The 17,523-nt window shown below is 37.7% G+C and overlaps 1 protein-coding gene across 1 annotated transcript; it reads right to left on the bottom strand.

Annotated features, from left to right (window-relative positions):
* Positions 1-12,695: 12,695 nt before the first annotated feature.
* LOC110703656 (L-ascorbate oxidase homolog) lies at positions 12,696-17,208 on the bottom strand. Its single transcript, XM_021881449.1, has 7 exons — positions 16,891-17,208; positions 16,696-16,805; positions 14,543-14,813; positions 14,241-14,340; positions 13,442-14,153; positions 13,257-13,335; positions 12,696-13,149 (listed from the first exon to the last, which is right to left on the bottom strand). Exons 1-7 carry the CDS (start codon positions 17,017-17,019, stop codon positions 12,934-12,936), a joined length of 1,617 nt encoding a protein of 538 aa, XP_021737141.1. The 5' UTR covers positions 17,020-17,208; the 3' UTR covers positions 12,696-12,933.
* Between the last annotated feature and the right edge of the window lie 315 nt (positions 17,209-17,523).

A 17,523-nucleotide genomic window follows, 5' to 3' on the forward strand; every position in this document is an offset into this window, starting at 1 on the left:
GGTCCAAATACCCCGGTATCACATATACCGAGCCCTTAATCACCGGTTCGATGGCTCTAACCGGCTCTGGGCTATAGAAACTGGTCGTGCTTCTCCAATGCTCGTAATTGCTCCATAATATCTCGGGAAAATGCTCCAAACGTGCAAATCCCTACAAAAGTCAACCAAATCTACGGAAACACTAGAAAACACCAATTAGTAATAAAAGTGGCTCTAAAGAGCCAAAAACACTACTAATGATGACCAAGGGACAGGGGTAAAATACTATATAAAATAGACACATCAAACTCCCCCAAGCCAAACCTTTGCTTGTCCCTAAGCAAAGATCTCATAAATGAACAAATAAATATGATTCATCCCAAAAAGTAAAAATCAAGCACAAACAATTCAGGGTAACTCAAATAAACATGCTTCAAAATCAACCAATCAAATCCATCTAATTGCCCTTCTTCCCCAACAATTGTCAAATAGAGCAAACCCTAAGAGCATATAGAATTCAAGACTAGTGCTCACACACTCAACTCTCATTTATGTGGCGAGTAAAAGATGTACTTGATCGCTCTCCAACCAACCCCTTTATGTGAACAATGCCCTCCCAACTCACACTCTCGTGTGTATAAAAAGATGTACGCTCAACCTACTAGTCGACTCGAAATATGTCAAATCATAACTTGCATTGATAAACAACACTTTCACATTCATACAACTCTATGCACAAAGGTTGGAAGGTCTTTAAAGCTTGTAATGTCAGGCTAGGGTAAAGGGTAGGAATCATTTGGGAACAAGTGAGAGAAAAACTATGCTTAAGGGAGCAAATCCTAGTAAAACCCATGATCAAAATAAATAATGATCAACATCTCCTACATAACTCAACTCTGGCAAAAATCCACCAAATACAAATCCAAACAAATTAAATAATCCCAACTCTTACAATTTCACTCATAAGATAATAATGAAGAAGTGGAGTGAATAAACAAACTTTATTTCCAAACTTGAATTTTTCATTGAAGCTCAATTTTTTTCTTCCTTTTGATCAACCTCCAACTAGAACATTTGAACATTGAACCATTTTTTTTCTTTTGTTTTTTTTTTCTATTGAAGTTCACTCTTTTTTTTTTCTTTATTCTTGAACTTCTCTTTTTTTTCATAACATCATGATTTATTTTTTCAAGAAGATATAACTTTCAAACTCATCAAAAATAAATATGATCGAAAACAAAATAACTTCTCAAAACCCACCCAAATTGTCAAGGCAACAACATGGGTAGCAAGAAGGGAACAAATGTATCTACAATCATCTGGAGGCTACCTAAAAGAATGAACGCCTTCGTCCTCCTCAATGTGCATAAAAATGAATCATATAAACATTGCTTATAGTCGCAAATCAATACTCAAATTCATTGACATACCAGGAACTATCACACATTCCTAACCAAATCAACTAGTCAAGCACTATATTCACAAATAGTTGGCAAAATTGACTCATGTTAAGGTTTCAAGACAATCGATCAAACATCAAATCATGATCAACTAATCCACAATGCTTATCATCATATAACAAGAATCAAAACAATATTTTTCAAGTATGGGGCACAGGGAAGCATGATTTACAATTCATTGGAACGTATTTTTGGATTTTTTTTTCAATTTTTTTCATATATAAAAAAGCAATAAAACTAACCTAGAAAACAATAAATCTAAACTAAGAAAACACACCAAAAATAAAAGAAAAGAGAAAAAGAAAGATACCAAATCCAAAATCTCCCCCAAGCCAGAATTAGACAATGTCCTCATTGGCTCGGGAACTAGCCCAGCATAGCTAGTCCTCATCATCCTCATCCATGGAGCCGAAACCTCCACCTCCACTGCCACCTGCACCAGAAGAGCTACCACCAAAATAATCAGCATGAACCCCCCCCCCCCCCCCCCCCGCTGGTCCCCCGAAAGGAATGTCCTAGCCGTACCCATGAAAGGCAGAATAGTCAGTATAAATGCCATGGGCAGTGGGATCCCTATCATATCCCTGGGGTGGAGGCTAAAACCAGTCAGGGTAGATAGCATCGTCAGGAATGTTGCCCCGACGAGCATAATCATCGTACATAGGGTAGAGAGCTCTACCCTGGTTTCTCTCCAGGTAGCCTAGCCTCTGGTCAATGGAACCTACCATCCTCCTAAGGTCAGTGTGGGAATGCTCGATACGTCGTAAAGCCTGACCTATACTCTGAAGGTCCCAAACTGGGTCAGAGTCAACATGGGGGACGGAGTGAGACATGCAAGGTGCAAAAAATGCTACCTCGAGCTCAGGCTAGGGTGGCGGAACTGGTGGTGGTTGACAGGGTAAAGTCGTATCCCCTAATAAAAAATAATTACCTAAATCACTAACTAAGGTAGATAGGGAAGTAGGGTCGATCTCTACAGGGAAACAAGTCTTTTTACTCCTAATTAATTATTATAATCTAAATTATTTAAGTAACCAATATTTATAATTAAGTATGAAACTAAACTACAAAGAATAAGAGTAGGGAGAAAACGATATATAAAGGGATCTAGGGTATAGGTTCACCAATAAATAATACTCCAGGGTAAAACATAGTAATCAATTATTGACATTGCATAAATAACATGATTAATAGGCTCTCGCAATTTATTAATCAACATAGATCTAACAGGCTCTCGCGATTTACTATATCTAAGTCCTTATTGAAAATAGCCTTTAATATCAAATTAACATTTGCTCGATTCATCAGTTTAATATTGCTATACTTTTACAAGCCGCAATTGTAAAACATTAAAACAATCCAATAAGAAATTATCATGCAATACCAATAATCAATAATAGTCAATCATCAATGCATCAATTAACCAGATTGTAAAGGGCTCTCGCTACTTATTACAATCACACAATTAATTTACCGGTATTAAATCTCATCTCTCGAATCTTGACTTAACCATTTATAAATTAACTTGCCTATTGAAACTAGACCTAAACATTAATTCTCATCTCTCGATTCTTGAATCAATATTGTCAAACTCATGCATAAAAGATAGGCCTAATCTAGTCACAGAGCATTAATCCAATCAATAGGAAATTAATCTAACATTGATAATCAACAACAACAAATTACCCCTTCATATTATTTATTAGATCCCCATAAACCCTAGAAATTAAACTACTCACACATATTAAAAATTAAACTAATCAAAGTAATAAAATAAATCATGATGAAAGGAATAAAATAAATAACTAAGATTAAGGGAAGAGAAATCGTTACCAAAATAAATCTGGAATTAATGAAAGAATTAAGAACAAAGGTTTAGAGAGAGAAAACTAAGTAGTGAGAGAAAGTCTAAGAAAGAAGATATATGTTCAATTAATCGTCCTCAAAACGTACTTAAAACAAAACTAAAAAAAACTCCTAATTAGAAACTAATTGCTCGACAAAAAGCCTTTCCAAAAACACGCGCCTGATCGGGCTAGAGGCCGCCCGACCGGGCGCGCCTTTTTTCTCGCACTGCTCTTCTCACTGCACCGCCCGATCGTGCTAAGCCTCGCACGATCGGGCGCGCCTTGGGCCACGCACCAGCACGCATCTTGCCCGATCGAGCTTAGCTTGCCCGATCGGGCCCTTGTGGCTCCTCGAGGCTTTGGACTTCTGATTGGGCTTATTTCTTCGGCCCAATCCGGATCTCCTCTTCGGGTCTTGAATACTCGGTTCAAACCTTGGTATTCCAAATATCGAGCCCTTAATCACCGGCTCGATGGCTCTAGCCGGCCTTGGGCTTCAACGACGGTCGTGCTCCTCCAATGCTCGTAGTTGCTTCATAAAAATCTCGGGAAAAATGCTCCAAAGGTGCAATTCCCTGCAAAACTCAACCAAAACTACGAAAACACTAGAAAACACATATTAGTAATAAAAGTGGCCCTAAAGAGCCAAAAACACTACTAATAATGACCACGGGACGGGGGTAAAACACTATATAAAATAGACATATCAGTGGTACTGGTGGTGCTTTCCCCCTAGCGTTGGCAACTAAAAGGTCATAGGTGTAAGACGCTTGCCCAGGGGAAAAGGCGGTCAAGTCAGGACTAGGTAGGGAAAAGATGGGCAAAGGCTTCTCGGTCCCAGTTTTAATACACCAGTAGGGTGTCTGCTCACTATCCAGTCGTACCCACCCTAACTCCTCAAAATACCTAGCATTCATATAGGTATCCGGTCCACAGTTGGTCAGTTGGTGGGCTCCACTCTCAACAAAACCGGCCTTTTTCACTGCTATCCTAGTGATAAGGCCTCCTAGACGAAGGAGGGTGCGAGACTGGGTACTTGCCGTGGCATGTCTGCTCAGATGGTCGATGATGTACCTACCCATGTTCAGTTTACCAAACCCATCCACATAGTGTCTTATAACAGCTAGTTCGTTGGTTTGGGCATTATGGGGCTCATTCCTACCCAGAAAACACAAACCCGCAAATCTTTGCCAGATTTTTGAAATAGGGTGATGAATAGGTTTTGTACTAGCATGTTGGGGGTCGGGGGTAGGCAAACCAGTCAGAGCATGATAAATGTCACCCATTTTGTAATCAGCATGCCATTGGAATGGTAATTCAGAATTTAATTCAAACAATTTACAAAATTCAACATATGTTAAACTAATATTTTTATTGTTCAACCTAAAATATAAATTCAGCCCATTTCTACTATTCACAACTTTCAAAGAAGACAAGAATTCACAAGTCAATTCACGGTATGTAGGATAGTGCATATCAACGAATTTTCTCATTTCTATGTCATTCAAAAATCGTTTAACAAAATCATACAAACCGTAAGTTTCTAAAGTAGGGCGGTGTAACCACCGTGAAGGAATTACCTCGCATCCGACTGGGTGTTCAAGCCGCTCCTTTTGCTCCTGGCTAGAAATACGGATCGTTGGCCAGTAGGGGAGTTATAAATCCGGGTCGTACTCCTCCCTCGAGCTAGAACTCCTTCCGAAAATTGATCGAGCCCTCTTTGAAGCCATAATGTGAAATGGGTACGAAAAATAATTTGAATGAAATTTGAAAATTTATATATAGGATTGTAGAGGATGAAGAGAGGATTAAGAATATGTAAAAAATATTTGGATTTGGGTGAGAAATGAAGAGAGAATCTTAGAGAGAAGGTAGAGGTTTTAAGTTTTTTAGAGAGATAAAGTTATGGAGGAAAAGAGAAAATGAAGGAAGAAAGAAGAAGGAAGAAGAAGAAAAAGAGGTCGGGTGGCTCGCGCCCGGTCGGGCGGACCTGTCGCCCAATCGGGCGATCTGGATTTTTTTAAGTTGTTGTTCTCGCGTCCGATCGGGCGATCTAAGATGTACATATACAACGAGTTTTGCGCCCGGTCGGGCGGCAGTTGCCCGGTCGAGTGAAAACACCCGATTTTTTAACCCTGCTCTCGCGCCCGGTCGGGCGTGCTTCGCCCGATCGGGCCCGAGGCTAATTTGACGAATTTTTTTTACTTTCTTCTTTTCTTCAATTTTTTTTGGCTAACTCTTTTCCTTCAAACCTGTACAAACTCATAAAACTCATTAAATTTCCTCATCTCTCCTCTCATAAGAAAAAGAAAGAAAAACTAGTCTAAAAATCATTAAAATACGGGTTGCCTCCCGCAAAGCGCTAGTTTATCTAGGTCCCGCACGACCTTCTTACCAAGTATAGGAACTAGGACCCTTGGCCTAACGCTTGGTCGGGTGGTTTCTCACCCGGTCGAGCGTTATTTAGGCTACGACGCGACTTCCTGACATACCTGTGGGACGCCAATTCACTTTATCTGGTGGATCCTCCTTGACTTGGATTGGGGGCTCTTCAATGCTACGCACTAAAGATCCTTCTTTGATCGAGGGTTGCTTCAAATTGTCATTGCATTTAGCACTTGCATCTCGATCTGGCGGAACACTCACCATAGGCTCAATTTCCACAACTTGCTTGATTGTTTCCACCTTTTCGTCCTCAAAACCAAGACCGACAGTGTAGAGGGCTCTTTCTATTGCATCAACTTCCTTCTGCCATTTGTCTATCTCATCTGAAAGGGATGCAACACAAGATACCCCCTCCAAGGGATCTTTTACAAGAGCTTGGGGCTTGTTAAAATAATTATGAACCACATTAACACTAAAGCACTTCTCCTCTGTCATGGGGCTTTTAGGGGTATTATTAAGATTAAAAATAATTTTATCATCCCCTACTGATAGTGTTAATTTTCCACTTCTCACATATATGATTGCTCCTGTAGTGTTGAGGAATGGTCTACCCAAAATAATTGGGGTTCGCATGTCCTCAGCCATATCAAGAACAACAAAATCAACGGGTATGTAAACTTTACCTACTCTAATGGGAACATCCTCTAAAACACCTAAGGGGTATTTGAAAGAATGTTCGGCCATTTGTAGAGTAATATTGGTAGCTTTTAATTTACCCATATTTAACTTGGAACACACATATAATGGCATAACACTAACGCTAGCACCCAAATCACACAATGCATTATTGATATGTCCATTTTATATAGTGTTTTACCCCCGTCCCTTGGTCTTTATTAGTAGTGTTTTTGGCTCTTTCGGGCCACTTTTATTACTAATTTTTGTGTTCTAGTGTTTTCGTAGTTTTAGTTGTATTTTACAAGAAATTGCACTCTTGGAGCATTTTCCCGGGCTTTATGGATCAACTACGGAAGCTAGAAGGACACGACCACTTTTGGAGCCCAGGATCGGTGAGAGCCGGTGATTAAGGGCTCGGTAATTGGGATCCCGAGGCTTTTGGACCGAGTATTCAAGACCCGAGAGGAAATCCGGATTGGGCCGAGAAATCTAGCCCAATCGAAGTCCAAGCCTCAAGGAGAAGCAACCGCCCGATCGGGTTACCTCTAGCACGATCGGGCGCGGCATGACCATTGTGCTGAGCGTGCTATAGCGCGCCCGATCGTGCGAGCATCTAGCACGATCGGGCGATGCTGCTGGGTAGGAACGCGAAGAAAAAGGCGCGCCCGATCGGGCGCGCGTTTTTAGAAGACCTGATTAAGTTAGTTTTAATTCTTGTTTTAGAAAACGTTTAAATATGATTTTGTACGGAATTTTTAGATTACCCTTTTCTTAGACTTTCTCTCTCTACTTAGTATTTTTTCTCTCTCTCTTAAATTCTCTCTCAACTTTTGTTCTTAATTCTTCCTTTAATTCCAGATTTATTTTTGGTAACAATTTCTTCTCTTTTAATTTCAGTTATTTTATTTGTTTTCTTGATTATGCTTTTATTTAATTTCTTGATTAGTTTAGTCATGTTGATTTGTGAGTAGTTTAATTTCTAGGGTTTATGGGGATCTAATAAATAATATGAAGGGGTATTTTGTGTTTGTTAATTATCAATGCTTGGTTGATTTCCTATTGATTGATTAAATGCTATGCAATTAGGTTTGGCCAGATTTAATTGTATGAGTTTAGCAATATTAATTCGAGATTCGACAGATGAGAATTGATATTTAGGCTTAGTTTCAATAGGCGGATTAATTTATAAATGGTTAAGTCGAGATTCGACAGATGAGATTTAATACCGGTAAATTAACTCTGTGGTTATAATACGTAGCGAAAGCCCTATATAATATGATTAACCAATGCTTGATGATTGCTTATTAAGATTTTCCCTGGAATATTGTTTATTAGTGAACCTATGCCCTAGGCCTTTTAATATTTGATTTTCTCCCTACTTTATTTCCTTCGACCTTATTCTCCTTAGTTTAGATTTTATTCATAAAAATATTGGTTACTTAGATAATTTAGATTATATTAATTAATTAGAAGTAAAAAGACCTGTTTCCCTGTGGAGTTCGACCCTACTTCCCTATCTACCTTAATTAGAGGATTTAGGTAATTATTTTTGATTAGGGGATACGACTTTACCCTGTCAATTATCAATCATTAGATTGCCAATATGACAAGGGATAGAAAAACTACCCGGATCTTTTAATTTAGGTGGAGATTTATTTTGAAGTACGGCACTACACTCTGCAGTGAAAGCTACTGCCTCTACTTCACTAATAGACCTTTTTCTTATCAATATTTCTTTCATAAATTTTGCATATGCAGGAAACTGTGTGATTAATTCAGTGAAGGGAACTGTTACCTTTAAATCTTTTACCATCTCCAGAAACTTACCAAACTGCTTGTCCAAATTTGTTTTCAAGTGACGATTGGGGAATGGAAGTTTGATAACTGGCCTTGGAGCATTATTGCTCTTATCTGGAGTGGCCACCTTCTCTGGAGTCGTACCCTGCAATGTAGAATTAGATATATTAGTACTATGCTTTATCCCTGCAGGGCTATTAGCTACATTGTCTGGTTTAACGGAATCAAGATTAGCATTATTTATTAAAACATGTTCATCAACTCTGGGCATAGGGGTCCCTTCATAGTTTGAACCACTCCTTAGAGTAATTACATAGGCTTGATCCGTAGGCCTGGTTGGTTGTGCTGGCAGAGCTCCCTGTTGGCGGGCTTGTAGAGTAGCGGAAAGTTGCGCAATTTGATTATCTACAATTTTATTGTGTGCTAGAATTGAATCAATTTATGCATCTCTACTCTCCATGTGCTTATGCATATAAACCAGCATCGCTCTAAATTCTACCAAAGCAGGGTCGGAAGATGAGGAGGGTTGTTGTGGTTGGTTCTTCTGGCCAGCATTGGGATGGTAATATATTTCTGTTTTTGTTGTGGCGTCTGTGGTTCTTGTGGTGGTGGATTTTGAACATTACTCCGGTAGGAAAGGTACGGATGATTCCGGTACCCAGGATTGTAGGTGTTGGAGTATGGGTTATTCTGCCTATAAGCTTGAAAGGCATTAACTTGCTCCACGGAACTCCTACAATCTTGCTCCCAATGACCTAAAATTCCACAATTTTCACAGAAAGCCTCATTAGCATTATTATTAATTGTAGAAACATTAGCTACATCAGCAGTGCTAAGATTATCTAATTTTTGGCAGATAGAAGTTAATTGAGCTTGCAAAAAGGATACAGAGTCGACACTATGCTTCCCCTTATTAGCAAAGCCTCTAGGATTCCCATATTGGGAATTATGTATCGCCATATCTTCAATAACCTGACCTGCATCATCAACATTAAGATTCATAAACCTCCCACTAGCTGCAGAATCTAAGATTATTCTAGATGAATTTCCAATGCCATTGTGCCAAATTATGGTGGGGGCATTCTCTTTGTAGGTCCTTGAACCTCTCCCAAGCCTCATATAAAGTTTCATCGGCTTCTTGGGCAAAGTTCTGAATTGCACTCCGCAGTACAACTGCTCTCTCTGCGGGATAATATTTGTTATAAAAATTCAAAACAAGAGTTTCCCAGTCAGTTATACCAAGTGCAGTTCTATTTAAACCATTAAACCATAATTTGGCTTTTCCAGTTAAAGAAAAAGGAAAGAGAATCTCCCTGATTTGGTCTTGTGTGACCCCAACTTGCCTGATGGTATTACAATACTGACAATAGTCTGCAATGTGAAGATTTGGGTCTTCACCCTTAGCTACACTAAATTGCTTCCTCTCTATCATCGTTATAAATTGGGGTTTAATCTCAAATTGTACCCCATCAAGAGCCGGAGTGGGAGTGAGGTGTGGAAAATCTGTAAGCTTTGGTTGTGAGTAATCACTAAGATTCGTTGGAGCCGTCATCTCTGATTCTGGATATGATGATACCTCTAAATCGCTAGAATCAGCTGGAGGGTCCCGGTGATTATTATTATCACCAGAATCCGCCAGAATTTGCTTGTAAAAATTCTTCTGTCTATGGAAGCATCGTTCGATCTCAGGATCGAATGGGATGTATCCTGATCTGGAACACCTGGGCATAAACAAAAAAAAAACTAAAAGCAAATATGAGACTTGCCTCAAAGAACTAACGTTCTCTGAGACAACAAGAAATAACCTAGACTACAAAAATAATCAGAAATAAAAATAAAACCGTTTCCCATGCAACGGCGCCAAATTTTGACAGGCTAAAGTCGTATCACCTAATCAAAAGTAATTCCTAAATCCTCTAACTAATATAGACAGGGAAGTAGGGTCGAATCCACAGAGAAACGAGTCTTTATATTCCTAATTAATTAAAATAATCTAGATTATAAAGTAACCAAAATATTATAATCAAAGGAAATAAAACTACTAAGAGTAAAAGTAGGAAAGAATAAAAGTAGGAGGAAAAACAATGAATAAAAGGCCTATGGCATAGGTTCACCAATAAATAATATTCCAGGTTAAAACATAATAATCAATCATCAATGCATACATTAATCAGATCATAAAGGGCTTTCGCTACGTATTACAACCACACAATTTATTTACCGGTATTAAATCTCATCTCTCGAATCTCGACTTAACCATTTATAAATTAACCTGCCTATTGAAACTAGACCTAAACATCAATTCTCATATGTCGAATCTCGAATCAATATTGTTAAACTCATGCATAAAAGATCTGCGCAAATCTAGTCACAGAGCATTAAATCAATCAACAGGAAATTAATCTAGCATTGATAATCAACAACAATAAATTACCCTTTCATATTATTTAAGGATCCCCACAAACCCTAGAAATAAAACTACTCACACATAATTAAATCTAAACAAATCAAAGTAATAAAACAAGACATGATCAAAAGAATGAAATAAATAACTAATATCAAGAGAAGAGAAATCGTTACCAAATAAATCTGGAATTAAGAATAGAGTTAAGAACAAAATATATGAGAGAGAAACTAATCTAAAGCTAAGTAGAGAGAGAAAATCTAAGAAATAATTAAGGAAGAGTAGTAGTAGGTACTAAACTGACGGGAAACTATTTATACTAAGTAAGAATCCTAAACTAAAACAAACTTAAACGTCGAATAATTAACATCTAATAATAACACGCGCCCGATCGGGCGCGCCTTTTCTCCATCAGGTACATTTCTTGCGCCCAGCCGGGCGCGACTTCGGGCGACAACCTTGCTTCCCTCGCCCGGCCGGGCGTGCCTCCGGTCGCCAGCCTCTTTGGCCGGGAGGCACTCTTGGGCCACTATTTGGACTATGATTGGGCTCCAATTCTTCGGGCCAATCTGGATTTCCTCTTCAGGTCTTGAATACTTGGTCCAAATGCCCCGGTATCACATATACCGAGCCCTTAATCACCGGTTCGATGGCTCTAACCGGCCCTAGGCTATAGAATCTGGTCGTGCTTCTCCAATGCTCGTAATTGCTCCATAATATCTCGGGAAATGCTCCGAACGTGCAAATCCCTACAAAAGTCAACCAAATCTACGAAAACACTAGAAAACACCAATTAGTAATAAAAGTGGCTCTAAAAAGCCATAAACACTACTAATGATGACCGAGGGACGGGGGTAAAATACTATATAAAATAAACACATCAGTGCACTTTTTATACCCATCCCCACGACCCCACCCTATCACCCACCAAATGTCTTCCATCCCCTTCCCATTGAGACGGGGATGGGGCAATTCTCCCATTTGACCCGACCCACTGCCATCCCTATGATATTCCTACAACAAATAAAATCTTAAAAAGGCTATATATTTCTTAGATTTGTAAACGCAAATCTCAAGTTTATCATTTTAAGAAATCAAGGTCTTCATGTTAAGGAATTTTGGTTTTATCTTATTTGTGAAATTAGGGACTTTAATTTAGAGGTTAAGGGTGTGTTTAGGGTTCTTAAATTAATTTAGAGGCTTAGATTTATAATAGATGTTTGATCTATATTTATAATAGTATTTAGGTATAATAAATTTGAAATTTGAGGGATCGGAATTATTGTTTATCAATTGGGGACCAAATTAGGTTTTACTAATCTTTCAAATAAGAGTCCATAAATTTAGGTGATTTAGTTTCTGAATTTGGGATTAGGGTTTATAAATTTGGGAAAATAAGGTTTAGTTATTCAAATTAGGGTATAATAATTGATTCTTTTGAATGAAAATTGATAATTAGTAGTGCTACCCTAACTTATTCAGTTTTTATGATAGGTTCTTACAAATAAATAATTTTAAAATATAGTTGTTTCCAAAAGTGGTATTCTAATAGGTACTCATAGTTTTTAACAAAATTTCCAAAATAAAATACAAGAAAGAAAACCAAGGTTGAGTCGCAAACCTGAATTTCACACAACTTAATTAATGCAATGATTATTCGAATAATTTTACGATGAAGGTTTGAGTAAAATCATGTCCAATCACATTTCACATGCTCTTTACACAATATTGGGTTAGTTAGAAGGAACATAAAAGTTAAGTATAAAGGGAAAGAAAAAAAAAATAAATAAATAAATTATCTTTGATGTCAAGCCAACCGGAATTTGTTATATACACCCAGATACACCTTACATTTTAGAAGATAAGTCTCATGCTATGCGCTATTAATGCCATTAACTTTACCACTTCACTCTCACTAATGATTACACTTAAGATTGTTGTTAGATAGCTTGAGTTACAATTACTTGCTCCACTGTGGTTTGAAATTTGATTTTACATTCACAACTTTGAGATTGGCATCAACAGCTAAATATGAAATCCCATTTTTTAGTACAATATTGTTCAATCCTCCTGCCTAAAACATACTCCGTACCATTCATCAAAAGAGATTAGTACATCTATTGAAAGAGCAAAAACAAATAGAGATATCTGAAGAACAATATTATTAACTTTTAAAGAATGCGACCTTGAGAGGAGGTCGTATCAACACAATTGTACGTACTAATAATACAGGCCTCATCGTGGGACTAACTAGTGCTAATTTAGCACCTGAAAGAATCTAATGCAAATCAAAGCAAGAGCTTTGCTTATCTATTTGCTCCATCTCAACAAAATTATATATGAAATAAGTTACCAAACTCACTTAACTAGCTAGCTTAACTGCTTAAGCAATAGGCCTTGTGCGCCTGCCTGCTGCTCTTCCACAGGTACGAGCATTCTTGGGAATGGGGTATTCATCCCTTAGGGATGTTGATGGTGTATAGACACGGAGGTAGAATTGTTGTCCCAAGTACTGTCGCGCCCAAAATTCTGACCTTAAGTTCCACATACCCACATTGTCCAATGCCAAATAGATTGCAGTCCATGACTTAGGATACACCTACATTAATAGTCATATGTAAGATTTATTAGGTTAGTCATTCTAGTATACACTATATTCAGAGAAAAAAATAAAATTTATTGGAATGCATGTTATTTTTTTCATACTTGTGTGGTACAACGGAAAGGTGCATCACGAAGATTGTACTGGTTTCTGCTGGCTGGTGACCAGGTACCACCATCCAATCTGTTTCCCAAAAATTCATTGTTAAATATTGAAATCAATGTTAAAAGTACTAGACATACATATAGTGCAAGAAATCTTAATTGTTGCAAGTAGTTACGTGACTTACCCAACAACGAAGAAGCTGTAACCATCTAAATGCCAGCTCTGAACTACATCTTCATTGTTCTCAAAAACAATCTCAATGAAGGATCGATAGTCAGCACCCATGACAGAGGTGGCAAGGTAGATCCCTGAGCCAGTGGGGTTGTAGGGGATGCTACCCACAGTGAAAACTCCTCCAATCTTAAAGTAATCGGCGAGCTTAAGGGGAGTGTCAGCAGGGATGAATGACACACTGTTAACAGCATACCTCTGCTTACCATTTACTTGGCCTGCAGAGTTCTGCAACCTAATAGTCCTAGTAGTGTTGATCATACCATAGTGGTAAGACCCTTGTGGGTTGGGCCTTGGTCCACTTGCAGTAAGATTGGTCCGGACAGAACGGGCTTGATTTAGGGACCAGTCAATCTGGATTGTGGGTCCACCAGGGATTGGACCTTGGACTGAGCCTCCGGAGTTGGAGTAACGAAGGAAACCGGTTGTAGTAAGCACAGGATTGGTGAAACGGGATGAAGCTACAATGTAGTAGTCCCTTGGGGGCTGATCAGCAGTGATGAGCACCGAGTAGGACTGTCCCACGTGGACATCAAGTGAGGAGAAGGAGGTTTGGAGGGTGTGGGTTCCTTCAACTTCCACAAGCTTCATCTTGTGGCCTTGAATACGGAAGTTGAGTGAGTTTTGCAGGCCGACATTGGAGATTCTGAGTCTGTATGTCTTCCCTGTCAAAAGCAAAAGACGATCCTTTTAATTCAAGGCATGGATTTAAGCATACAATATGCAGATGAACAGCTGTATGATGTCTTTACCTTGTTCAACATTGATTGTGGCACCACTACCGCGCCCATTGATTAGGATTCCATCTGGGTTAGGCAGCTTGTGTCCATTGTCAAGGGTCTTCTGCAAATCCTGTAAAAGCACCAAACAAATTATTTATCAGCCCCTATGTATTTTATGTATTCCTATTATCTAGCTACTCATATGGAAGGATATAAAGCAGTAGCCGAAGTTCATAACAAATAGAGATACATTCCTTCAAAGGTACAAGTGAAATCTATATCCATAAACTTTGTACACAAAACTGATCAGATTAAGGGGAAATGAGACTTACGGTGTGGTTAGACTTGTACCAGTCTCCGATAAGAACTGTGTAGTCACCGGCAGGGTCAGGGAATGGAACAGGAATCCTCGGTCTGCTAAGGATCCTAATACCTCCAAAAGCACCAGCAGCCTTATGGAATCCAAGAGAAGGGAAGTAGTAGAAACTACCAATTTGATCCTTGACTTGGAGAATGTAAGTGAAGTTCTTGCCTGGAGGAATTGGGCAAGTTGTTCCATATACACCGTCTTCGAAGGAATTCCTCCTGTTCTGAATTCCATTCCTGCCAAACCCACCAGAACAAAGTACTGTTAAGCTACAACTAACATTACACAGATATATATCTTAAAGATTGATGATTAGATACAAGAAACGCTGGACCATTGTTAATAACTATCATGTGTTTCAATTATCAAGCTGTATAAATAACACAATCAAATATCATCCTCTACTCAATTATCATCCTGTATCTCAGATTCAGCTCCATTATCTGTATGTCACTGATTAGCAACTTAGGAATTTTTTCCAGTGATTAAGGTAGTCTTAAGAGCTTATACTAGGCTTACATACTTTTTCAGTCTGGTCTGATGCATTGCGAAAACAGGACCGACTTTTTTGGCCAGTCTGGTCTGATGCATTGCGGAAACAGGACCGACTTTTTTGGACAGTCTGGTCTGATGCATTGGGAAAAAAGGACCGTCTTTTTTGGCCACGGCCAGGCCCGACCCATGATCAGCTCTATACTATATCATTTTGATAATGAAGCTTTGAAAACACAAATTAAACATTTATTCAATTCCTTTTGTATCATTTAGTTTCAACCCCACAACATAAATTTCAGAAAATTGCAAACAGTGATCAAACAATTATTGAATTAGCACCAACAGAATCTCAACATTATAGGAATGGTTGTGAAGGTGGTACATTATTTCAGTGGGTCCCATTTTTACCGGCTTACTATACAACATTAAAGTATGGACCCTCATGTCATAACAAGCCAAAATGGATCATCCTAGATTAAATGAATCCCTTACAATGGGTAAAATGTGCATGATTAACCAACCACCCAAGACTTCACTTCATTCATGTTTAGCTAATTTTAAATTCCAATATCTTATCTTAACTCATAATTACCCTGTCATTAAGAAATAAGTATTAATAATAACTATAGCTTGAGTTGTCAGACTTCACATCTGTACTATAATACTCAATTTTGACTGAAAAGTCAATATAACACATTTTTTTACTAGATTTGATAGATCTAAAAATGTGCTTCATAATCACATTGTAAGACTTTTGTTACTTAGATAACGTGTTTTAGTTACTACTTACGGAGTAACGTAAGAGTGTACTTTTCCAAGCTAAAAACCTACTTACTATACAACGATGATGAGTCGATGATGATTTTTCCAAAGCAATATTCACTACAAGCAACGCTGTTTTAGTTCAAAATTTGCCTTGACATCGATAAATATTGTCTTTGAAAAATCATAACGTCGACCATTGCATAATCTTGTAATCATATTCTTAATTAAAACTCCGTAGTTGATCTAATCAAAGAGGTTAGTGTCACACTAGTCACATCAACAAAACTAAAAAAATAAAGTATGGGAATAATAGTAAAAGATAAGATAAATACACTTTTATACTTTCAAAAAGAGAAAGAAAAGGAAAGAAATTAGTTAATGAAGAATCTTAGTGATAATTACAGCATAACTAAACAAGATGGAGCATCCGGATGTAGCAAAAAGGCTCACAAGAATACAGACATCCGATCCGAATCCGACCCGTCACTCGTGGATCCCTAACTTAGATCTAAGACAAAAATTCACATTTTTTTTTTATTAAATAAAAAAATTAGGAATACTAAAATACGATCCAATTTTCACGTGTAAACAACCAGACATAAAAGTTAGTGACACCCAATTAACAAATTTCTCATAAAGTAATCTTTTTGACAGTATTCTTGAATTGTAGATTACTCGCTTACTAAAAATAAAGGAACACTAATGCCGCCATTAATGTAATCAATGTCAATAACAAGATCGTACCTTCCACAGTTAAATAAGCATTAAGAGATACTTAATATAGCTAAGCATTATTAATAACACGGATCGACCCGTGATTTTGTGAAAAAAAAACCGATATTAGTAATCCGAACTTACCATGAAAGAAGGAATGGAACATCCAGACTATTGAAAACATTGATAATGAGATTATCATTAGTTACTGAATGAATATCTGGTCCAGGAAACTGCCCATTAATCAAAATACCCTGAAAAACAAAAACCCAAGATTTAAAATTTAAATTTTTGAGAAAACCAACAAAAAAAATAGAAAAATAAGGAAGAAAAATGAACCTGTTGACGAACACCAAGAGGGTAAATATCACCATAAGTGATATTCCAGTTGAAAAATCTGTAAGGATCTTCAGCAATAACAATGGTGAATAACAGAGCAGCAATGCTCAAATTCAAAAACAAACGCATTGCTTTTTTATTTATTTATTTTAAAAAAATGGATTTTTTTTTAAAAAATTTGGTATGATTTCTGAAATAAAATGGGTATTTATTTTTGATGGGGTTAAGTTTATAACTTTATAAGTAGAAAGAGTAAAGAGAGAGAGAGGTGGGGTTTGAGAAATGCGGTACAGAGAGGAGGAGAGAGAATGGGAGGGAAAAGAAGAAGATTTAAGATTTTAAGATATCTCTGATTATTATTTTAGTTAAATTTTATTAATCAAATCAAGTGGAAATTAAATTAGAAAAAGAAATTAAAAAAAAAAAGGAAAATGGCGTGTCGGTGAAGGAGTAGGGCCATAAAGAAAAAAAACAAAAGCGTGTTTGAAATGGGTTTGGGCTCACATGCCGGTGTCTGCAAGAAATTAGTAGCGAGTTTCAGTACTAGTATATTGTATACTCATTCAAGCTACTCTTCAAATATTACTAAAGTCATGCTTGGATGGAGGGATGTATTAAGAGTAGTGCAATAAA

The sequence above is a fragment of the Chenopodium quinoa genome, unplaced genomic scaffold (assembly GCF_001683475.1).
Source record: "Chenopodium quinoa cultivar QQ74 unplaced genomic scaffold, ASM168347v1, whole genome shotgun sequence".
Classification (NCBI taxonomy): Eukaryota; Viridiplantae; Streptophyta; class Magnoliopsida; order Caryophyllales; family Amaranthaceae; genus Chenopodium; species Chenopodium quinoa.

Coding starts and splice junctions, on each gene's coding strand:
- LOC110703656 (XM_021881449.1), bottom strand. CDS start 17,019: ATGCGTTTGTTTTTGAATTTGAGCATTGCTGCTCTGTTATTCACCATT. Junction 16,806..16,890: donor CTCTTGGTGTTCGTCAACAG/GTTCATTTTTCT, acceptor TTTGTTTTTCAG/GGTATTTTGATTAATGGGCA. Junction 14,814..16,695: donor GTTCCATTCCTTCTTTCATG/GTAAGTTCGGAT, acceptor TGGGTTTGGCAG/GAATGGAATTCAGAACAGGA.